Source organism: Heloderma suspectum, chromosome 1 (genome assembly GCF_057233095.1).
Source record: "Heloderma suspectum isolate Gila_16-S chromosome 1, 16-S_ref, whole genome shotgun sequence".
NCBI lineage: Eukaryota > Metazoa > Chordata > Lepidosauria > Squamata > Helodermatidae > Heloderma > Heloderma suspectum.
The window spans coordinates 142294014-142318337 of record NC_139458.1 but is presented as its reverse complement, the minus strand read 5'-3'; the positions used below and the strand labels follow the sequence as shown (position 1 = coordinate 142318337).

Genomic DNA, 24324 nt, shown 5'->3' with positions numbered 1-24324 from the left:
GGCTACTGTAACCCGAGACCAGTTGGGAAGGAGAGCTCAGCAGCGAACACGGCAAAGCCTGCAGATCTCGAAAGGGGCCCTGCATAGACTGCCGCGTGCGCGAATTCACGCGCGCGCTGGCATACCCGGGAGCGCGCGCGCTCCTCCGAGGCTGCGCGCGGGCTCGGCGGGAGCGCCGCCGCGTGCCTCAACAACACGCGCCGCCCAGCCCAGCGCATTCCGCCGGCGTCTCCCCCAGCCACTGTCTGTGGTTGGGTTGCCTTACCTCATCAGTTCAAAGTGCAACGCTATGACATCACAATGGAGCCGCGCGTTCTATTGGCCCTTACTCCTGCCAATCGTCGGGGCGGAGCCGGCCTTGCTGGCTCGGAGCCGGCCTTCTTCTCCCTTGACAGCTGCGGCGAAGACTAGAGCAGCGGCGGCGGGTCCATCTTCTGGGGCGAGCGGGGAGTGGCGGGGGCCATGGTGCGATCCGGACGCAGCCTCCTCAAGTGGTGAGGTATGTGGCTTTGACGGGCCCTGCACGAGGGGCGGGAGCATACTGAGAAGCGCGCGCCTGCTTTTTTGGCTAGGGCGCCGTCTGTCTTGGCAGACAACAAAAGCGAGATTGGCCTCAGTGCCAGGGGCGGGGTGCGGTGGGGGCAGTACGCCCCCTGGAGCCCCTGGCTGTATGGAGCGATCTGGAAATGCAGAGACCCCCGAGGTGGAGAAGTCCGGAGGAGCAGACCAGCGCCTCCCCGCCAGTGCATCGCAGAAACAGCTAGAAAGTGCTTCCCAGTTGCTCGATTGGTAGTCGTTGCCTTCCTCCGAGTTCGGTCCTTCGCCACCACTCAGCGGTGCCCGCATTCAGGCTGACGAAAGCGTGGTAAAATCATGGTGACGCCCCGCATTCTCTCTCCGTTCCCCCCCCCCTTCAAAACATGTTTATTTAACAAGTGGGGAATTCTGATCCGTGTGAGTGGTTGTATGCACGGAGCCAGCCCGTGGTTGCTATTCCAGATTAATTAACGCGGGGTTCGAGGAGTATTCTTAGGTGTGTGAGCGTCTTGGGTTAAAAGTGGAGGGGTGGGCAGGAAAAAGGCGGTGGGCCCGACAGAGGCACCGTCTCGTTTGAGGAATGTGTGCGTCCTCCCCGCCCCAAATTACAAAGGGAAGAAGCGTTTGCAACCTAAAGGTGCTGCTGCTGCTTCGGGCAGCGAATGCGTGTCGTGGGTGGTTTTTTTTGCCGGCAGGAAAATGGGTGCTCAGCCGCTGGCCTAGGTGGCGCGGGGGAAAGGCGCTGTTGGAACACTCGAGAAGCTGAAACGCGATCGGCCCCCGGGGCCGGATGTGTTGTGACTTTGGTCGGACGGGACAACGCAAAACAAAGGGAGAAACGGAGGCCCGGAGCACCGCCGCTGGGGCAAAATGCGCGTTTCCATCAGGAACCCCCCCCCCCTTCTGCAGCCTACGAGAAGAGAGTGGGGGCGGGGGGTCCCGGCTGCCGCCGTCTGAACGCGGCAGGTTTCTTGCCAGAAGCAAACTAGGATTTTACCCGTAAATTGGTGGGACGGGAGTTACACAGAAGAGTGTTTTGTTTTGCTTTTCAGACCAACTCCTTTGAAATGAGTAAGCGCTAAGTTTCTAGACCAGCCCTCTGTCGGGAGTTGGCGATGATATCATTTCAGCTAGTCCGGTTTAAGCATCAGGAGTTTATAATGTGCGTTTGGTGGGGGTGGGGAGAAGACTTAGGGCACCATCCTATGGATGCTTAGCCAGAAAAAAAAAAAGTCCTGCAAGCATGACTGTCTGGGGAATGCTGGGAGCTGTAGGATTTCTTTCTAAACTTGCGTAGGATTGCACCCTTAATTTGCAAAACATAGTAACCTGGGCTGAGGATATTCTAAGCAGATCATGCAAAATTGCATGAAATGAAAGCTATGGGAAAGTGTTATTTTCCTTGTTTTTTTGAGAGGAAATGTGCTGTGTTGGGGTGAGTGGCTTGCTAAAAGCAGCCCGAGATTAGATTCTTTGGCCTGGAAGCCCACCCCCCTGAGCCCAGAACTGGGTGTGCACATGCTCAGGTACTGGTGGGAAATACTCCACCACCTTACTGTTGCTTTGCATATTCCACGGTATTGGAAATTGGTTCTGGGTCACAGACCCACCTAAGGTAATGTGACCCTGGGAACCTTTGTTTTGGAGGGAGGGATACTGAATGTGGAAATAAGAACTGGCATCTCAATGTTAAAGGGGAGGGAATCTTTTTGCTTCTTTCTTAGAGGAGGCAAACCCCTCCGTGCTGTGGAAGCCATCTCTGCTGTAATACCCCAGCAAAGCAGCAACGAGAAGGTAAGGAAGGGGCCCAAAGTTCTGGGAAAGAGAACATAGGAAGCTACGTCAGACTTTTGGTCCATCTAGCGCAGTTTTGTTGACACTGGCCTGGTTTGCATGATCACTGTGGCTTGTTTAATCCATGGCACATGCTGGGCACCATTTACCTAATTACCTTCCCCGGCACAGCTTGTTGTGTTGTCTGAACTTGGGCAGCATGGCTTGTTTGAGAGGAAAACAACCACTCAAAGAAGCCATGCCACTGAGGGTAGCAAAGAAGCCATGCCACTGGGCCATTGACTCTCTGTGGGTTCAGGCAGGAATTTTTCCAGCCCTACCTGGAGATGCCAGGGATTGAACCTGGGACTTTCTGCGTTCAAAACATGAGCTGTACCACTGGCCTCTCCTTGAGAGTTTGGCCAGAACCCAGCAGAGGGGGAGAGAAGGGACAGCCTGAAATTTGGAATGTTTCTTGTGAGGGGGCATACTCTGTCCCCCCTCTCCTTTCCACCCCCACCCCCCAATTACCATTTTAACTAAATGTTGTAGAAAATACATGTTATTATTATTTGTTTATTATATTTATATCCTGCCTTTTCCCCTCTTGCAATGAATCTAAGGCGGCTTACGTAGTCCTCCTCCCCATCGTATCCTCACAACAACCCTGTGAGGTAGGTTAGGCTGAGGGTCTGTGACTGACCTAAAGTCACCTGAGGAGTTCATGGCTGAGTGGGGACTAGAACCCAGATCTCCCAAGTTGCAGTCTAACCACTACACCACACCAGTTCTCACATTGATGGAAGACTGTATAAATAGAAAGGAGATGAGGAAATCAGATATACCAAAAGAGGAGACTGGAAGGCTCAAAGGAAGTTAGTGCTGATGCGTATCAGCATAAAAAAGACAAGACAAGGCAAGACACGGCGATCAGTTCAGTGACTGGAAGGCCGTCCCTACCTTTAGGCAGAGTGAGGCTGCCACTGCAGGCAGCGGATGTTGGGCTCTGTGTGTGTGTGTGTGTGTGTGTGTGTGAGACAGTGGCAGCTCTCCTAGCTGTTCCTGCCGAGCTCCCCCAGCTATGCTACATGGCTCTGCCTTTCGCCCCCTAAACTAGTGTGCTGTCCTGTCGCCAGTGCTGAAGTAAGATTCCACGGGCAGTTTGGTCACCTTCTGTCTGTGGAGTTGGGGTGAGGGTGGGCTCTCTTGTGTCTTTTGTCTTAGGCCGCAGAATGTCTTGAGCCGGCCCTGGCACAGCCAGACTGTAAAGAATGTGGGGCTGTATATATCCCAGATTCAAGGGGCTGTGCACCTGCTTGTTATAGTACATCCCAGGGTACACCAGCCTGTAAACTTCTGATTGTGAGTTGAATGCCAGGGCTGAAGTGTGTCTCCCCGGGTCAGCAGACAAGCTGAGCTTCAGAGTCAGGCTGCAGGGTTCTTAGATCGATAACCCTGCTCAGTGCGGTTCCTGTCTAGTGTTGCCACAGCAGCTGTTCTTGCTTCCCCTGCAGCCTTCTAATCTCTTAAAAACCCAGTGGCCGCTAAACCGCTTAATGCATAAAGATACTTAACGAGGGAGGTCTGGGCCAGCAGCATCCTTTTTGGTATGGTGGAGCTGGGTCAGCTCAGGTGCTTGCTTGTCCTGTCTCTGTGTAACAGGAGGTCCCGGTGAGTAGTTTCTCTGCTCTCAGGCCCAACCCACGGTGCAAACAGCGGTGTGCTTAGGCTGCTGCAAAAGCAAACGTGCAGGTGCATCTCCACATGAGAAGGCTGCCGCTGCGAAGCCGCATCCTGCTGAGCTGGGGCAGTGTCAACTACGGTTGGTGTTAGGTGGCTGTGGCTGAAAGAACACAAACAGCTTTCCCTAGTCGGGGCTGGTGGCTCCGATGTCAGTGGGGTGGTGAATCCGCCCCGGGTTTCAGCCAGAACCAGTCAGAACTCTGAAGGTGTGGAGCACCCTGGATAGCCCCTTTAGAGTTCTGGCTGATTCTGACTGAAACCTGGAGTGGATGCCCGCCCCACTGACATCGGAGCCACCAGCCTCCACTGGCTTTCCCATATGGAGCTGGTCATAGTAACTGTGTTTCAAGCAGCTCTGCCACTCTGATTGCACGTATCGACTGGGCCTAAGGCAGGAGTGGAGAATCTCAGGCCTGGGGCCAAATGTGGCCCCCTGACGTTCTAGAAATGGCCATGCCCCCTTTCCCGCAACCACTGATCGTTTGGTGGTTTCTTGGCTTTTGTGCAGTTTTTTCTCCATTCTAGACCGTTGAAGTGCTTCTACGAAGGCTTAGTTACCGATTGTAAGAGCTTTAGCCTCCCATGTGCTGGATTTTTTTTATTTTTGGCCCTGCCTCTTTTGCCTTGGGCCCTGCCCCCTTTGGTTTCAGTCCCCCCACAATTGGGATATGGCCCCTGTGAGCCTTCGAAATTGAGTTGGCTTTCAGGTTGAAAGAAGGTAGCTTACATAGTCCTGCTCCTCTCCATCGTATCCTCACAACAACCCTGTGAGGTAGCTTAGGCTGAGAGTCAGTGACTGGCCACCCCTGGCTTAAGACAACAAATGGAAAGACCCATTGGTGTTGTAGCTTGAACCAGAAACCCTATTTGGGCTTCAGGAGTCATCAGCCAGGATTGCTATGCACTTGTAGCTTTATAGGAGTTATTTAGAATTAAAACAACATCTTTACATCTTGATGCAACCAAGCAGGGACTATTCAGAAGCCCTTGGGTTGGATCCAGATTTGAGAGTGAGTATTTTGGGAAATGTAAGTTTTACTTTCACTTTTCAAAGCAACTAAAGCCAAGTTATGTTTTAATAAAAGTCTCCTGTGAAAACACCCAAATACTAGTAATTTTTGCTTTGCACTGTGAGCTTTTTGGATACCAGACTGTGCTGATTTCTGGGGGTGATCTTGACAGCCTAGAGCACAGGGAACTGTCCCTGGGGGAATGGATCTTGGTTAAAACACGAAAAGGGTGGTGTTAAATTGTTCTCTTAAAATAAATAACCTCAGATTTAGTGAGCTGATGCCTATGCAAATTAGGCATTTGCATAATTTAATTTAGATTTCTGATAGCAGTTTCTTCTCTTTTTAAGTACTTGGGTTCTTAAATGTTTTCATAGTTAGGAACTAGCTTGGTAGGGAGAAGAAGAGGTGAGGAATATCCTGTCCTATTGGGAAATGGTTGAGGACCATAGTGAAGAAGTTAGGAGCTAGTGTGGGAGTCCTGCCTTTACATTACTTGAATTCCCACTCTGCTGCCCTCTGTTTTCTATGCCTTCATTGATCTTTATGTATTTTGCATGCCTGTAGAGACTTCAAGGTTTTTAACTTGGGAAAAAGGTGTGTAAGGGAGGGTATGACAGAGGTGTACAAAATTATGCATGGCATGGAGAAAGCGGGGAGGGAGAAAAAATCTGTGCACTTTGTGCACGGGCGCACTTCCTCCACACCATGCATAATTCTCACATAATACTAGGACCCGGGGTCGTCCCATGAAGCTGATTGATGGGAGATTCAGGACAGATAAAAGGAAGTACCTCTTCACACAGTGCATAGTTAAACTATGGAATTTGCTACCACAAGATGAAGTGATGGCCACCAACTTGGATGGCTTTAGAAGAAGCTTAAGGCACAATCCTATGCATGTTGAGACAGAAAAAAGTCTTAACAACTCCCAGCATTCCCCCTCTTGCTCTCTCCTTCCTGCCCCCATCAGCACTTTAACTCTAAATTTTGTAGAACACACATAGTATTTATTCAATATTACATTTATATCCTGCCTTTTCCCCTCTTGCATTCGATCTAAGGCAGCTAACATGCTCCTCCTCCTCTCCATGGTATCCTCACAGCAGCCCTGTAAGGTAGCTTAGGCTGAGAGCCAGTGACTGGCCCAGAGTCACCCTGTGAGCTTCATGGCTGAGTGGGGACTAGAACCTGGATCTCCCGACTCCCAGTCCAGCACTGTTAACCATTATACCACACGGACTCTCATGACTTGTACAACCTTCCCTGCTGCTGTAGTACCATTCATTTCAAGGGGCCCAGGAATGGTGGGGCTCTTGATCTGGGTGTATCAGTGGGCCATCTTGATGTGTTTCTGGAAGGCCCAGATCAATGTCATTCTTCTTGAGTTCTCGTAGGCGCGGTGGGGTATATGGGAAGACTGTTATTGAGAGCCAGTTTGGTGTAGTGGTTAGAGAATTGGATTGGTACTGGGGAGATCCGGGTTCTAGTCCCCACTCTGCCATGAAGCTCACTGGGTGACTCTGGGCCAGTCACTGACTCTCAGCCTAACCTACCTCACAGGGTTGTTGTGAGGATACAATGGAGAGGAGGAGGACCACGTAAGCCACCTTGGGTTCCTTGTAAGAGGAAAAAAGGCAGGATACAAGTGTAACAATAATAATAATAAATAGATCTGTGAGGTGCTATAAGAGGTGCCTTATATACTGTCCTTTGTCTCCCCCTCCATTTTCCCAGCGTAGCAGAAGTGGACACCATGGTGGATTACTATGAAGCACTGGGGGTGCCCCGCAATGCCTCGCCAGATGACATCAAAAAGGCGTAAGTCGCATTTTCTCTTTCTGCCTGAGGCCGCCAGTCCTGACTGCCAGGAGTTATTTTTCGTAACCCTGGGCCTGCTGTGGTGGTTGAGAGTGTGCCAACGTGGCCCAGGTGAGATGTGGTAGTGTTGGCACAGTGGACCCAGCTATAGAATAGGGCAGTTGACAAAAAGCGGGCATCTTGATGGAGTTAGTGCCAAGAACGGAGAGCATCCAGAGGAGTGCAGCGTTTCCCGTTGCTTGGGGATACAGGATGGTTATGCAGGAGTTCAGCTGTACTACAAGCTTTGCCTTTGGCTCTCACAAGTAGCCTTGCGTGTTGTACCTTTCCTGTATTTTTGCCTTGGTTTCTTTCCTTTCTCTTTTGGTACCACGTGAGTTCTCAGTTTTCCTTGGGGAACCTAGTAGTTGTTCGCTTAAGGCCTAGTACAATTGCTCTGAGCTCCGTTGCTAGGGCTGTTGTAACACAAATAACCAGGTGTCAAACATCCAGAATTCACTTTCCCTGGGAGTCCTCAGCTGAGGGCTGATTTATATTACATTTGTTTGATTTTTGTCCACTTAAATGTTCAGAAGCTCTCGTTTTGCAGGAGCACTATAAAAAACGTGAGGATGATCAAAATGATTTTTAAATTGACAAGGGAAAACACTAGCACAAATAACTCATTTAAATTAGCTTCCCAGATATTTCCCAAGCCAAAGTGCATACTGATTGGTTGACATTAAAATATGTTGAAATGCTATTCAATAGGGCCTTTATGTTACCTTGGTTATTGATCCAAAACCTTTGTTCATGCTGCCCATATGCTTGCCTTTTTTTTTTTTTTTGCACTTTAGTAGTCACAGCTGTTTACAGATGGTGAATGGCAACAGTGAAATTTCAGATTTGATTTGAGTTTTTACAATAGGAACTTGCTAGAGGTAACACTTTTGCAGGGGGAGGGGGAGGAATCTGATCTGGGCAAATTGATTTTCATCCATCTCACAGTAAGATAACATTATAGTGGAGGGATAGCCTTGTTGCAGGGCTACTTTTGTTTTTAAAAAGTGGGGTTGGGGGAGATGAGCACCCTGGAATGGCACAACCTGGGAGTATGGGACCAGCAAGGGGTAGATATCCAGATGTTTTGGACGTCAGCTCCCAGAAGTCCCTGCTAGCATTGCCAGTGGTCAGGAATGCTGGGAGTTGAAGTCTCAAACATCTGGAGATCTACATTCTGTCCACCTCTGCCCTTCTACACAAGAATGACAATAACAGAAGGACTGTTTCATATGCTTAGTGCCATGTGTGGACTTCTTTGCAGTATTACAGCATAATGAAATTGATAGGATCCAAATGCTGTTCGGCCCCAAATTCTCAATTATGGGAACTTGCCCACCTGTTCTTTGTGCTGATGCAGCCTGGATGTGCTCTAAGGAAGCAGCACATCTAGAAGAGGGCAAGAGGTATCGCAGGAACTCTTGAAACAAGTTATCAGCTGAGCCAAATATCTAGAGCCCCGTGTGGCGCAGAGTGGTAGGCGGCAGTATTGCAACCGAAACTCTCCCCACTACCTGAGTTCGATCCCAGCGGAAGGCGGGTCTCGGGTAGCCGGCTCAGGTCGACTCAGCCTTCCATCCTTCCGAGGTCGGTAAAATGAGTACCCAGCTTGCTGGGGGAAAGGTAGTCACGACTGGGGAAGGCAATGGCAAACCACCCCGCTATAGTCTGCCATGAAAACGCCAGCGTAAAGCGGCGTCCCTCTAGGGGTCAGCAATGACCCGGTGCTTGCACAGGAGGAAACTTGCCTTTCCAAATATCTAGACTCACTGCTTGCTCCCTATATGAGAAGCCCTAGCGGCTGTAGGGCAGGAGTGGGGAACCTGTGGCCCTCCCAGTGTTGCTGGACGACAACTCCCAGCATCCCGGACAGTTAGTCATGCTGGTTGGGGCTGATGGGGGTTGTAGTCCAGCAACATCTGGAAGGCCACAGGTTCCTCACTCCTGCCATGAAGACCTTCTGTGAGTCCTCTGTTTCAGAAATTCTTCACTTAAGGGTGGCTTGCCTAAAGGCTAAGCGAACAGTACATTAAATACGTAGCATACCCTCTCTTTTTACTTACAAGTGAGTGCGCCCTAGATCCAGATTAGGACCCTCCCAGCTACTTGTTTTCCTGAATTGCTCTCCCACCCCGCTGGTGCACAGGCTAAAAAACAAAAGGGGGGCAGGGAGTCTTGACTGGGTTTTTTTTTCTATAGTCCCTAAACAAGGAATTTAGTAAAACAAGCAGCTGGTAGGGAATGGTTTAAACCTTCCTTACCCATGCACAGTGGTCCCGGTCTGGATCAGGTCCCCGTGTGCTTACTTTTAAGTAAAAAGAAAAAATGGGTATGCTGCATGCTACATTTAAGCCCTTAGTTAAAAAAAATCTTTGCTGTTGTTTAATTTGTGTTCTGATGGGAGTGAAGTGCCCCCTAGTGGAGAACGGATGGGAGTGTAATAATAGATAACTGCTTTCAGTTGAGCTGGGGTTTCCTCTCTTGGCTGCTGGACACTCTGCTCCTCTGGGAAGAGAGAGGATGGTTTAGTTGCACATAAAGTGGAGGGTCTCTTTTCCTGTAGGAATGTCGTACGGCTGCTAGAGAAAGTCCAAATGGAGTGGGATGTGGAGGGTTGCAACTGTGAGGAGATCATGCTCGGACCAAAGTGAGAGACGGGGAGGGGTCTCTGCGGTACTGGATCTTACGAAAACATACACCGGCTGAGCTGCTTGTTGTTGTATTTTTGGGGATTAAAACAGGTACAGGAAGAAAGCCTTGCAGTGGCACCCGGATAAAAACCCAGATAACAAGGAACATGCTGAGCAGAAGTTCAAGGAGATAGCAGAGGCCTACGAAGTGCTCTCAGACAGTAAGCAAGTGGCCTTTTTTCTCTCCTCTCCTGGCCCCCTCACCCTTCCAGATTGTTTTGGTTCCTCCAAGGTCCTGGCTCTGTCTGTGGGGCCATTTCTGCAGGCTGAGGAGATCTCTCATTCCGTAAAGGAGTAGAGCTTGTTGGCTTGGGGACTCCATTACATGTTTTGGGAGAGGGGAATATCCAGATATGATATGTAGCCTTCGCTTTTAATTTAAACCCATTAAAATAGGAACCCAAACTATCCTGTGGCCCCTAGACACTGTCTAGGGGCCATAGGATTGATCCCTTAGAGTAAGGGCGCAATCCTATCTAGATAGACAGCTGCCTCTGAACTCAGAGGCGATTGCCTATCCAAAGCAAGGCAGGAGAAGCACGGGGGGATCGTTCTCTCTGTGCCTCTCCTGCCCTGCTTTTTCTGCTAGACAGCTGATTGCGGCTGTCTAGCCGCAGGGGGGCCGCGTGGGAGAGGAGGCTGCGTGTACGACACATAGGATGTGTCGTACACACAGTTCCGCTCTCCCCACCCCGGAACGCCCTCAGCCCCGCCCCTTTTCAGCCACTCCGTGCTCCTCTTCCGAGCGTGGAGGATGCGGCTTCTCTATGCTGCCTCCGAGGCACCGCGGAAGTGGGGTGAGGTCAGTTTTCTGGGAACCGACCTCGGAGCATGGGCTCCAAGGATGGTTCCCCGAAAACAGCATATCCTATGGCCGTCTAGCCGCTGTCTAGCAGCCATAGGATTGCTCCCTCCAAGGATTATGAGCTCAGGGATTTGTTCTGAATACCAGAACTGTATGGAGCTCAGTCTTCCCACACAAAAAACCACTCCTGGTTACCCGAAGCTTTCTTCATTTCAGCAATATAACTTAGACCAGGGGTCATTTTATCACTGCTGTTGTTAAACAATTGGGAGTCAGAAGCCGTAGTTTTCTGGTGGAGCCCCTGCTTTGCATGCTAAAGGTCCCAGGTTCCATCCCCATAATCTCCAGGTAGGGCTAGGAAAGATTTGTGCCTGAAACCCTGGAAAGCCGCCGCCAGTCAGTGTCAACAATGCTGGGCTAGATGGGCCCAGTGTCTGATTCAGTATAAGGCAGCTTCCTGTATTCCTAAGCTCTTGCCATTCTACTACAGAGATCTACTTTCTGCCCACCTCGATATAATAGCAGCTAATTGGTAAAGTTGAGTACACTCACTTAAGCCTTGAAAGACATCAGGCCATTAGGACTGGCTGCCTGAGGTAAGCTGGGCTTCCATTGACATGAGATGTTTTAAAGCTTAGACTTTAGATGTGTGGGGCTACGGGTCCCATCATCCTCCAGCCGACATGGCCATTGACAGGCTCAGACTAAACATAAGTGGTGTTTGACTGACTGTACTTTTCCAGCCGCAGAACTCTCCTCTGTCATATCCTAATAATACTGGCTTACCTCTCAGGGTTGTTGTAAGTATTATTGAGATCATGTAAGCTCTCTGAGCATGCTGTGTAAGTACTGCTAAATTATTAGCACAGGTAGGACTTTGTTAGAGAAGTCAAGGAGTCAGACCCATTGATCTCAGTAGAATGACCAGCGTGCTACGGCCAGAAACATTTGCCCAAGTCACGCTTCTGCTCTGAGGACAACCGCCTAACTCAGGTGCTTTCTGATTACAGAGAGCAAGCGTGAAGTCTACGACCGATATGGCAAAGACGGGCTCATGGGTGCAGGTAAGCAGTTTGGTCAGGATTCGAGATAGGTTGAGGTGAGGCAAATGCCATCTGGTGCTTCAGAACTGAGGGCTGAGTTATAAGCAGCCATCCACATTGCCGAGGGGGTAGTAAAAGGGAAGGAGATGACCATTGTTGGGCTCTTTGCAGCTGAGAAATGCATGCTTTCCTCATCAGCTCCTTCCATCGCAGCATCGCTGCGTGATGGAAGGCTTTTACAGAATTGTTCCTGGCAGAACTTGGTAGGGTTGGGTACCTCCTCCGGGAACAGAACATTGCTGAGCCCTTGGCTGGGTGCCAGCAAAAAACCAAAGCAGCTTGTGCTGAGGCCAGGCCTTGCATGGCCCAGAGAACGGAGGCATCTGTGCCTGGATAGTTGGAAATCTCATTGCACCCAAGAGCTTGCTGGGTTTTGCAGTTCTCGTTGGCTTTTCTTTTTGTGTACAGTGGATTCATTCCACTCTGTGGTCCTTGTGTTGCTCCTGGCTCAGCAACTGTGAATCGGTCGTGGACAAACTGTCTGCCTAGGGGCATCTCTACACCTGCAATTTATTGCACATTCATGGTTAGCCACTGACGGAGGTTTGCAGGTCCGTTACACGATGTTGTAATCCTCCAGTGATTTTCCCCGCCATTTCCCCTTGCCTATCCCATGTTATCCCCAAACGGTAAAAATGCAGTATTTTTTCAGCCCACGCAACCGAAGCGCCATGACCTCCCCGTGTTTTTCTCCCATAGCGCAAAGAAACTGCGCTGTGTTTGCAGCTGTGGGCGGTTGCTTTGGTTTGTTGTAGGTGCGGTCATGATGATGAAGGCAGTGACATTGGGGTGGGGGGCACGTTGGTATACTGACCTGCCAGCTTGCTGCGATGCTGGCTCGCTGCCATGCCGCGGCGAACTGCGATGCATCGGCTTTTGCTCCTGGCCTCGGCTGCTTACTCCACCACACAGAACGACCGGCATGCTAGCAGTTCTCTGGGAAGCCAGGGCCTGTGGGGGCAGGGCTCAGGCAGTTTGGTGGAGGTTGCTGTCCGCCCACATTGCGTGTCAGTCACAAATTGATTTTGTGACAGAGAGAAAGAGGAGAGAAAGGGGAGAGAAAGTGGCAGGAACCGGGGAGGAAATTTTGCAACACCCCCAGTGCACGTAATGGCTTTTTGCAGAAAAGTATCCTCCCCATGAAAAGGTAAGGACTGGAATATAACAAGATGGAAATAGCTGTGTAGAGGAGTCTGATCTAATCCCATGATGAAACCGGATAGAGAAAGCGCTGGTACTGATGCGGATTTCTGCCCCCGTGTGATGAGCCCCTAGGGCTGCAGAAACAGCAGGCAGCAATGTATAGCTAGCAGGCTGTGGATTTAACAGGCCTTGATGGAAAATATGTTAATGAGCCAATACCGCAAAGCCTCAGTATTGGTAAACTGGGAGGCTGTGTTTTATTCCTTTTGAGTGGAAAAAAGTCATACGTTGACATCCATTCTCTGCTTCTTTTCCCAGGTGGGCCCAGCGGGTCCAGGGCTCATCCAGGGCCTGAATACACCTTCACTTTCCGCAGCGCCCATGACGTCTTCCGGGAGTTCTTTGGAGGGCGGGATCCTTTCGCTGACTTCTTTGGTATATGTGCTAATCCTGAAGTTGGTATCTCTTCCCTACTGTAGTGGGGTGGCCAGTAGAGGCAGAGAAGGCCCTGTTCATGAGAATGTAAGAAGAGCTGTGCTGGATCAGACCAAGGGCCTCCCTAGTCCAGGATTCTGTTTGCACAGAGGCCAACCAGATTGCCTATGGGGAGCCTAGAGCAAGACGTCAATGCAATAGCGCCCTTCTGCTCATGTTCCGCAGCAGCTGGTATATATTCATGGCCAGGAAATCCTGAAGGCATTAGTATCAGTTAATAAAATTCTGGAGGAGCTGTAGCTCAGTGGTAGAGTCCCTGCTTTGCATGAGAAGGTCCCAGGTTCAGTCCCTGTCATCTTGAGGCAGGGATAGGAAAGAATCCTGCCTGAAACCCCGGAGAGCTGCTGCCAGTCAGTGTCGACAGTACTGGGCTAATAGGATGAATGGTCTGACTCTGTATAAGGCAGCTTCCTATGTTCCTATGTCAGCTCCTGGCCTTAGGATGTTTTTTATTAACAAACTTTAAAGGATTGATAAATGATGAAACATTTTCCCATCACGTGATTGTTGCTACTTGAGTAGTATATGCAGAGTACTGGAAATCTCACCGAATCCCAAGAATTAGAGAGGGATACGTTGAAAGTATGGGAATTTGCCATTCTAAATAAATTAGCTTGGATTATTAGAGTTAGTCAGGGAGGGAGGTCTTGTGCTCAGTTTGAGCAACAATGTAGGTGGTTTAAACCATTTTGGAACAGTCAACAAATGCTAATGATTGGCAACCCATTTTTGTTGATATAAGGAAGAGGGAAAGTTGGTATAATTTGGCCGCTTAGTATGCTGCTGTTCTTCTTTCCTTTGCAAAAAATAATTTTTAAAACCAATATAAAACAAAATCCTAAAGGCAGCCAAATCCTAAAGGCAGCCAATTCACCCTGTCTCATGGGAGGGTGGGCCCTGCAGATCCCTTCCAAGAGACAGGTTAATTGTGGGCAAAAAGTTGGCATTGGCTTTAGTTTAGATCATCTGTTTCCAGAAGCTCTGTGACCGGGAAAGGAAAATGCTTCCTGCTGCAGGATGGAGTTGGAACCACTCAGTAGCTATCCTGACCCACTGCTGCCAACTGGTGGTTCTGGTAGCTCAGGGAACAGAGGCTCAGGCAAGACAACGTAAATCCCTGATGGCATTCACAGCCCACACACAGCCACCATCTTCACTGTCAAGGTCTCTTGCTGCCTTAGCTCCCAGGAAGCAGAGCTGTGGGCGGATACAGGAAACAAAGGATGAGGCTCAGCACACTTTGAGGAGGGCTCTCTGCCCAGGAGCTTTTTGGTAGTTGTGGGTGACCTCTCCTCTCGATCTGTTTCCAGATGATCCATTCTCAGACCTGCGTGGACCTGGACCCCGACATCCTGCAGCGGGGCCGTTCTTCTCCCCCTTCCCAGCTTCGCCGGGTAAGGAAGGAACAGCTGGAAGACCTGCCTTCTCACCCCACTTCACTGTGGCCTCCAGGTTCACCCCCTGGTTCCATGGGCCCCATCTCCTGCCCTGTGGCTATTTAATCTTGTTGTGTTTTGCACCACGTGACCTGGTGGCCACTTTACTGTAATCTCACAAACCTTCCTCTTTGTCCACCCTTGGAAGCTCAAAAGGAAAGCTTTGCTTGTCCAGTGACCATTCGTTTGCTGGGTCTCTCTTTTCCTGGTCCCGGTGCCAGCTGGACCCTCCCTGGCAAGTTATTCTGGTGCTCTCTGTTGCAGAGTTCTTCACCTCTGCACTTGGTCCTGGCATGAATGCCGGAATGGGCTTCCGCTCTGTCTCCACCTCCACCAGGTTCATCAATGGCAAGCGCATTACTACCAAGAGGTAAGCTTAACTTGGCCTTTTCATCTGCTTTCCACTTTGTTTACCTTTCCTGCCACCATCTTCTGGTCTTGTAAGACAGATTTCGGGCCCTCTTGGAGAATAATCAAGCCTATTCATTCTGTTATCTCCCTGAGTCCCAGCCCTCAGTTCTTGCTAATTTCTGGTGCCTAGAAGTAGCACAAGGGATTCCTGTTTTAGAACCCTGTGCCATATAGCTAATTCTTTGCCACAATAGAAAGCAATTGCTCATCCAACACAGTAAGCCTCAGGGAGATAAATAGAAGCTGCCTTCCACTGACTTGGACCAATGGTCCATCTAACCCAGTACTGTGTATTCTGACTAGCAGTGGGTTTCCAGGATTCTGGATAGTAGGCATTCCTAGCCTTGGCATCCAAGGTGCTTTAGCTGGGGATGCCAAGAATGGAACCGGGGAAATTCATAGCTGCAGAACTTGTTTGGATGCTGAGCTATAGCCCTTCCCCAAATACAGAGAGTGCCGTGTGTCATTGGTCAAGGGCTGTACTGCTTGCTACTCCTTGGCTGGTCCCATGGCCCGTGTGTTCAAATGTTTGAGTATTTTGGGAGCCAAGGCCATAGCAATAGGGAAATGGGGTGGAGGGGAGGAGCAAAGCAATTTGTCCCAGGTTGTGCATGGCTTCCTTCTTTCATACATTTGTGATCTAGTGCCTTCTTGCTACCAGTCATCATATCAGAATTAGAAGTACAGGCTGTTCTGGATGGGGTAGCACTCACTCTGAAGGATCAGGTTTGCCGTTTGGGAATGTTCCAGAATCTGGCATTGAACCGGGATGCCCAGGTGGCTGCTTTGGCCAGGAATACTTTTCGTCAGCCCAGCTTTGGCTGGTGCACCAGCTGTGCCCCTTCCTGGAGAAGGTGAACCTGGCCAAAGTGATGCATGCTTCTTGGTCACCTCCCAATTAGATTATGGCAGTGTACTCTATGAGGGGCTGCCCTTGAAGACTGTTCAAAAACTTCAGCTGCTGCAAAATGCAGCGGCCAGGATGCATTCTGGTATACATTTTTCAGGCCATATTATACTGGTCTTATATCAACTATGTTGGCTTCCGATTTGTTTCTGGGCCCAATTCAAAGTGCTGGTTCTTGCCTATAAAGGCATAAAAGGCTTAGAGACAGGATATCTGAAAGAGGTGTCCTCTCATATGAACTTCCCAGTAGATTGCGATCATCTTCTAAGGCCCATAGTATGTCCCACCACCAGCAGACGCTTGGCTTGGTTAGTAGGAATAATGCATTTTCTGTGGTGACACTGTTTATGGAATTCTCTCACAAAAGAGGTTAGACCTTATGACTTTCAGAGGCAGTCAGTGAAAACACTTTTATTCTGCCTGGCTTTTAGTGGTTTTTAATTTGAAAATCGATTTTTTTAAAACTCTGCTTGATTTTAATTAGTTCAGTTTTACAAATTTTATTTGAATTTGTAGTCTTTTCTTTTATAAACTGTCTTAAGGGCCCTTGCTAGAGCTAAAAGGTGGTATAGAAATGTATTTATAAAATAAAATTAAAAATACTCAGCAGCAAATTGGAGCAATGGCCTGGCTCCTGTTGTTTGAGGGTTTTTTAGCTGCTTGCTGGCTATATTTGTACAAGAGGCCTAGAGGCTTACTTGCCTTGTTAGCTGAACCACAGACTCTCTTGTGTGACCTCCTCTTTGAAGAAATCCACCGAATCACATGAAAATGAACTGGAAGGGGTGTGATGCACCTTTCTCTGTTGTGCCTTGCCCTGCATTCTAACCGAAAAGAGTTTTGACCAATGAATTTTTGAATGGACCAGTGATTTTTTTTTTATTACCCCAGATCTAGAGGTAAGGGGCTGCCTTGACATGCTAGCCTGTGGTATGGATTGGTTTGCAGGCCCAGAGCAATTCAGCTTTGTCCAGGGCAAGTTGGGTGTGGGTTGATATGTTCTTTCCCTTCACGTCTCTTTCTCTCCTTCCCTTTCCAGGATCGTCGAAAATGGGCAGGAGAGAGTGGAAGTGGAAGAAAATGGGGAGCTGAAATCCATCCAGATTAATGGTGAGCTGCTCAGGGGAGGGGTGGTCCCGAGCAGGGTCTTCTATACAGTCATTGGTGCACTGCTTTCTCCAGCGCAACGCCAGAAATTTGAGCTTCCCCAGATGCTTTCTTCGTTGACCTCAGTCTGTCTCCCAGGAGACAGAGTAAGAGACCCTTGTCCCCACTGAGTTGTTCTCAGAATGGCATTTAATCTGCAACAATGATCAGCTTTGACATAAATTTGTAAGAAATTTGCCCTCCCTGCAAAACATTATGTTGGTAGGATGTCCACAGAACAGCTTCCGGAGTATTTAGGGATTAGAAGGGATCTCCCCAGTGATTCTGTGACTTCTTTCAAACTGGTGGCTGGAGGGAGGGGATTTCATGCAGTGGTGGAACAACCTGTTTCCCTTCTGCTTGCACCAGAATTCGCATATGCCCCGGCCAGCATGGCCAATAGTCAGAGATTATAGGAGTTGTAGTCCAAAAATCTAGAGGGCACCAGGTTGCCTACCCCTTGGCCCAGATGTAGAAAAGAGAGGAAGATGATGTCATATGTGAGCTTCAGGAATGGTGGAGAGAGCTGTGGGAGAATTGGGGAAAGGCATGGAAGGTTTTTAGATGGGCTTCTGCCTGTGGCTATGCTCAAGGCGCCTGTTGCTCAACTAAAGCGAGGTGTCTCTAGGGCAGCTGAAGTTGTCTTCAACTTTTCTAGACCCAGGACTCCACTCTAAGCTCAAACATGCATTTGGGGGAGACCCACTTCTGAATTACTGCATATTTGTATGGTGGTAGTGTTGCTGCTGTGACCTACCTTAGGTCAGGCTGCAACCTAGTAGTAGGTCCTAATCCACCAGTGTTAGACCGATGGTCTAGGGCATGGGTGGGAACTTGGAGGCTGAAATATCAGGAGGGAATCAACTCCCACCAGCCCTAGCCAGCATACCTAATGGTGAAAGATGGTGAGAGTTGTAGGCAAAACAACAGGAGGACCACAAAAGGCCCACCCTGTGTTGGTCCCTTTCTGGGTGGGGCTAGGGCAGTGGGGACCCGGGTTTTCATGGAGTTGACCTGGGGGGGCTCTCCAACTGTTGGCTCAACCCCTCCCCTTGCAGGTGTTCCAGATGACTTGGCACTGGGCTTGGAGCTGAGCCGGCGGGAGCAGCAGGCCCTACAAAGCCGGAAGCCACCGTCGTCTCCCCTGGCGACACCGCCTCAGCGTCCGCCTCCCAAGCGCCCCTCCCCCAGCTCCTCTCCTGTGATCTTGTATACGGACAGTGAGGAGGAGGACGAGGACTTGCAGCTGGCTATGGCCTACAGCCTGTCTGAGATGGAGGCCAAGGGCCAGCAGCACAGAGCAGGTGCGAGAAACCCCACGAGAAAAACACCCCCACCAGGAAAAATGCCGTTGCCACAAGGGAGTCCTGTCGCAGACAGCCAGGGGGGTGGGCCTTCTAAAAGGCACTCGGGAGCCGTCGGGGGGAGTGGAGGGGGGAAGGGCAAAGGCCGAGGCCGAGACCCTTCCCCCAAGAAGAAGGAGGAAACAAACTGCCGCCTCCTGTGAGCCAGCCGGAGACTGGGTCTTCATTGGCTAGCGCACTCAGGACCCTGGCCAATGGAGTGGCTTTTTCCTTGAGGACTGCTGCAATGTGTCACGAGCGGAATTGCCCAGAGGCCCACCTGGTCCGAGCGGTGGCCCTGCCGAGTAAAGGGCAGGAGCAGGATCTGGAAGGGCGTGTGTGTAATTTGGCATGGAGAGGCGTCGCCAGGCAGCCCAAGAGCCCTGGTGCCTGGCGCACGTTCAGACGGCAGCGCCTGCCTTGCTGCTGTCGTATTGCATGGCTTGGCTGCATGGCCTCATTGCTTCCCTGTGCTGGGTAGATGCACGAGGGGGGGGGGGTGTTATTGGCTGCCACTGCGTGCTTGCTAGTCTGGCGTTGAGCCCTGGGCGTTACGGGAAGAAAAGGTCTGGCTTCTGCCCCGGGGTTTTGGACCAGCTTAGCATCAGGGCAGAGTTGGCCTCTCTTTGGATCCTTCCCCAGATGATACAGCTTGATGGCTTATATGGGGTTGGGGCCATCCTGAGCCCATGTTCTCCAGATTTGCCCTGGAGCATGCAGGGAAATGGGCGCCTTTTCTGCAGTAACATGACCTCTCCTCCCCTCATCCCAATACTGTGCCTTCATCCTCTAGCAAATGCTGCAGTTTTGGTGATGTAGGGCATCAGCAACAGAACTTCCTTGTGTCAAAGTCTAGCCGGAGCATAAAGCTGGGCTGAAAATAGTGGCCATACAGCACACAACATATAGATCCAGGGCCAGGTCCTAAAGGGGCAAGAGCGCACAGCCCTCAGAACACTCCATTCCCTGTGGGCAATACTGGCAGAGCATCCTGGGCAAAGGAGCTCCCTCTCTCTCTCCCCACTGTGGCCAGCTCAGATTGCTGGTTTCCCAGTGTGGTTGGAAGGCACACCCTGTTTCTAATGGAAGGTTGGACTATAGCAACTTCCCCTATCTGTGTCATGGTCCTGCCGTCAGAACAGGGACTAGTGGTTTCTTTTTCTTTATCTGTATGATTTGCCAAGTGCATGGCATCTTCCCCCTGCAGGCATGGCTCAGCCGTTGCCTGCCCTCATGCCTGCTTCTTGGTGCCTTGTATCCCCTACTTGTGCTGTAGCCCCCCATTTCCTCTTCCCCCCCCCTCTTTGCCTGAGAGGTTCTGGTAGGCATGCCCAGCCCAGCTTCTGTCTTCCTATTCCCTTTGTCTCCCACTGGTGGCAGGCCCTGGATAAGGCTTCGGTGGATGCTCGATGTAGGAATGTAACTTGTTGGTGCCCTCTTTTTCTTTCTCTGCTGCCGCCGCTGCCGCTTGTCTGCTCACCTGCCCATCCCTCCCTTCTGTGCTTCCCATGCCACAGACCCTGATGGACAGGCATATTCTGTCTGACGCCCCTCCATGCTGCCTCCCTGCAGGTAACCCTCAAAACGTTCATTTTACCAGATCAGTTGAACATAGCAAAGCTCTTCGGGGTCGTTTAATAGCAGGGCTGTGTATATTTCCTACATCCCTGGTGTTTGCCATTCAAGCGTGCCTAATGACCTGGGCTCCCCACCTCCTTTAAAGTGAGTTTCTGGCTATCAGGATGCAAGGATTACCTATATGTGCCTTCCATCTTTTCTCTTCTGTCATCACTTCCTTGATCCTAAAATATCCGGATTGTTTGAAAAACTGCCTTGTAGAGTCAAGGAAAAAAAAAATGGACCAAATAGTCCCAGATACACTCAGTTGCATTATTCCGGCTACAGACCTTAGGTTGTTTGGCAGTGTTTTAATCTGGGTTGCGGAGGTATAAGAATATACACAGCCCTGGTGATGCTGGTTTGTGGGAATGAACCTGCCCCTTATCTTGCCTGCCTATAAGCATGTGCTGCCCTGCAGACTTAGTGTTCCCACCCCTGCTTCATTCTCAGATAAATGCCTGCATTGGTTACCTTTTCGGGGAGGGAGTTGGAGGCAGAAGCAGCAGTGGTTAGCTATAGCAGTCACCCGATCCAACCCACAGGGTGAGGAAATGGCTTGAGCCTGTGATTGTGGCAAAGTGGAGTGGAGTGCCTGGTTCATTATGAGCTTTAGGGAGCAATCCTATGGCTGCTAGTCGGCTGCTAGATGGCCATAGGATATCTTGTTTTCCGGGAACCGACCTCAGAGCCTGCGCTGCAAGGTCAGTTCCTGGAGAACCGACCTTCCCCCCTTGCTCCGTGCCCCACGCTCGCAAAAGGAGTGCAGAGCAGCCAAAACGGGGTGTTTTGGGGAGGCGTTCCAGGGCAGGAAGGGCGGAAATGCTGGTACAACACCCAGTGTGTTGTCTGGCAGCCTTCTCCCCTGTTCCGCTGTCCCGCAGCTAGACAGCCAAAATTGGCTGTTTAGCTGAAAATGCAGGGCAGAAGCGCAGAGGGAACAATCCCCTCCGTGCTTCTCCTGCCCTGCATTGGAGAGGGCGGAGGTGGCCACCTCTCTGCATAGGATTGCGCCCTTAATGTCCCTAATTAAGAGGGAGGGGCGGCGGAAGGTAGGTAGGAAACAACTGGTAGCTCTCTGGGTGATTTGAAGTCATTTGGCAATGATTTTTGACTGGCAGTTGTTCAACAATAGCAACAAAATTCTCCTGCCACCCTAAATTATGCTGCTAAAATAAAGAAAGGTAACCAGGATTGCATGGCGGATTTTGACTCTGGTACTCAAAGCAAATGCCTGGGCTCAGAATCCCCTAATTCTAAGTGTACGTCTTTTGCGCTAGGCTCCAGGTGATAGATTTTGAGATTCTTGTAAAAAGGAATCAAAGTAGATCCCGTATGCCTGAAGTCTGCCCACCCTTGCTAAATTCATCATACCATTACAGAAGCACTGCATGTGAAGTTGAGCAAAATCTGAAGGCTCATGACATGTTTCCACTGGTGAAGAGAAGGGGCCAGGTTGCCTAGGTGGGAGGCCACTTTGAAAATGCCGTTAAGCCAGTCTGAGTTCCTTGGCGGGAGAACTGGCTATAAATACAACAAACAAATGTGGGGCAATGGGTTGAGTCTGCCTTGCTTTTGTACGTACCACAGGGCTCCACGTCTCTACAAGCACAGCTCCAACCCGTGTCCTCTCTCCATGCCTAAGAGTTGTTGAGTGAATTGACTCTTAAGACTTCATCCATTGGATGAAAGCAACCTGCGCTAGCTAGGGGCTCTGTGCTCTTCTCCCTCTCCACTCCTTAGAGCTCTTTGTAACGGAGCCCGTGTACCAGGAATGTTTAGCGCAGTGTCAGTGCCGTTACTGGGAAAGCTGCTGCTCATCAGAGCCACTGGTTTTGTGGATGTGTTCATTCCTCACTTTGCATGCTCTAGAGCACCCCTTCCTCCCCACAATTAAGAGCAGCAGGTCTTGAATGGGTATGCAGCTGCTGTGCCTTGATACTAAACCCACCAACACCCCTTTTCTAGTATTGCAAGAGGGAGGCTCTTGCTTTGCAGGGCCAGGCCTCGGGGGGTGGGCTGGGGAATGGAGTACAACCCAGGCACTGCTTGCTCCCACCCACTTCTCACCGCTGTCCAATTCACTTGGTTGTCTGTGTTTTTCTCCACCACCCTCCCTCCTGTTCTGTCTCCTTGCTTGTTTCCCCAGGTGTGTTCTGAGTCTGGAAGAGCCATGGGGATTGCCTCTCTAGCATTCGTGCTCACAGAAGGCTGCTCAAGCCTGGACTTCGCTTTCTCGTCCCTCCTCGAGCCCTGCCCGGGGGGGTCTGGCAGGGGCCGAGCGTGCGACTTCCCCCCCATTAATTCTCTCTGCTGTGTGTCATGTAGCACTCACTAGCTCGTGAGGGCCCAGCCTGTCTGCTGCCCGAGTAGCTCTGCTGCTGCTCCTGAGTTAACACCCAGGGGGCGGGGGTTATCCTCTGGTCTGCCTGTAGCCCCCTTCACCGGTGCCCTCCTTCCTTGCGAGAGAGGATCCTGGCTCAGGAATTTGCCGTGAGGATGCTCAGCAGCCACATCCTCAGTGGTGCTGTATGAGCTGTGGTGGGCGTGAAAAGCAAGAAGCCCCTCCTAAGCACGGCTGCTGGACCTTCTTCAGCCGTGGGAGGGACTCCTTGGCTGCAGCACAACACTGTTCATGTTGATGTAGTTGCATGGGTGCGGTGGGGTGGGGTGGGGTGGGGAGGAAGGGCAGAGACCAGGAAGGTGGCTTTCAGTCCCATGGCCAGGGCATTCCCTTCTTGTGTGCAGAGGGCCTGATGTTCTAGAGAACCAAGGGCTGTCAACCAAGTTCCCCCTCGGAGCAGCAGGGACTCTTCCCCATCAGGCCTTGCAGGGCGAGGGAGCGCAAGGCCATCTGCCCCTTCTGACAACAAAAAGAGGGGGCCCGTCTCTCAAGCCCTCTCCCCGTTGGAGGGAAATCCAAGGCTACAGTGACCACACACCAGCTCAACTTGTCTGTAACTTGGAGGAGTGAGAGTGGTCTCTTTTTTCACTCAAAAGTGCTGGCCTGGTATAGAATGGAAGACATTTATCAATAAACCTCTTTGCAATTAATGGTGTGTTGGAAAATCTCTGGAAAGGCATGAGGGAGGAATTCTGTCAGCCCCTATCAAGCATTTCAACTTCATTAAAAACACATGACATGGGCAACTAGTTGGGGAAACCAGTATCTTCTTCCCCCCCCCAGCTCAGTGATCATTCCCTCCTGCTTCTGCACAGCAAGGGTGCTGTAGTGTATAAAATCAGGGTATAGTATAGAAGCTGTGTTTTCCCTCCCCTCATCCACTACTAAGCACTGTCCCCATCGTTATAGGAGGGGGAAGTGGGAGTCAACTGGGAGTGTTTTGCAAGGTATTTTTTCCCATGTAGTTTATGGCTGCAATCTTGTGCACACCTACCTAGGAGTAAGCCCCACGGGAACTACCGCAAAAATACAGCTCCGTAAGCAGAGAAGAAAAACCCTTCCTCCCTAGGCAGGCTAGCCCATTTTTGTGTGGAAAATGTGTTGAAAGCAGTGGAGGCTGGTGGTTCTGATTATGGTGGGGCTGTGAATCCATTCTGGGTTTCAGTGAGAACTAGGCAGAACTCTAAAGCAGCTATCCAAGGTGCTGAACCTTATCCCCAAAGCAGGTTCTGCACCGTGAGTAGCTTATTTAGAGTTCCGGCTGGTTCTGACTGAAATCCAGAATGGATGAATAGCCCCAGTGAATTTGGAGCCACCAGCCTTCACTGTTTAGAAGTACAGCACAGCAAGTTGGAGACCTCACTTAAGACATACAGGCTCTGCTTGGGAAACAGTAAGCCCTCTTCTACTCGACTCCAACACATTCCAAGACACCTAGTGAGGCACTGATCCTGGTGTGGGTGTGGGTATGGGTGTGTGTGTTCGAGGCCCTCCCTCCAGCAGACATGGCCAGTCCCCTCCATGGCTCTAGGATTGCTTGGACAATACAAAATACCTTGAAATGGTGTCCATGCGGGGATTACTATGCCAGCCTTCCCCAACCTGACTCCCTCCAGATGTTTGGACAACAATAATTGGCCATGCTGGCTGGGGATGATGAGGCTTGTAATCCAACACATCTGGAGGTTGCCAAGTTGGGAAAGGCTGGGCTATGCTGGTATCCCTCTGCCAGACATCCACTTCTGGTGGCCTCCTAGCACTCCCAGTCAAAAGCTATCCTGCAGCTATTTCATCTTTAATTGATTTTTTTTCCCCCAGTAAGAAAAACAGGAGAAGCAGCAGTGGTAAAATGTGGCAGGGTACAAATTGAAGACATCATCTGGGCCTCCTGTAAAATTCCA

General features: G+C 50.5%; 1 protein-coding gene across 15 annotated transcripts; it reads left to right on the top strand.

Moving 5' to 3' along the window:
• The first annotated feature begins 343 nt into the window (after positions 1-343).
• On the top strand, positions 344-23073 carry DNAJB2 (DnaJ heat shock protein family (Hsp40) member B2). Of its 15 annotated transcripts, none has more exons than XM_084805033.1 (12): positions 344-494; positions 2262-2331; positions 6801-6884; positions 9665-9774; positions 11429-11482; positions 12983-13099; positions 14470-14553; positions 14860-14965; positions 16953-17023; positions 18118-18363; positions 19920-19974; positions 22169-23073. In XM_084805033.1, the coding sequence occupies exons 3-11, from the start codon at positions 6820-6822 to the stop codon at positions 19946-19948; spliced, it is 882 nt and encodes a 293-aa protein (XP_084661159.1). In that variant the 5' UTR covers positions 344-494; positions 2262-2331; positions 6801-6819; the 3' UTR covers positions 19949-19974; positions 22169-23073. The 15 variants fall into 15 exon arrangements, with proteins under 15 accessions (XP_084661159.1, XP_084661101.1, XP_084661141.1 ...); XM_084804975.1 differs by having other exon boundaries at positions 344-499; positions 6806-6884; XM_084805015.1 differs by having other exon boundaries at positions 344-499.
• Positions 23074-24324: the final 1251 nt, after the last annotated feature.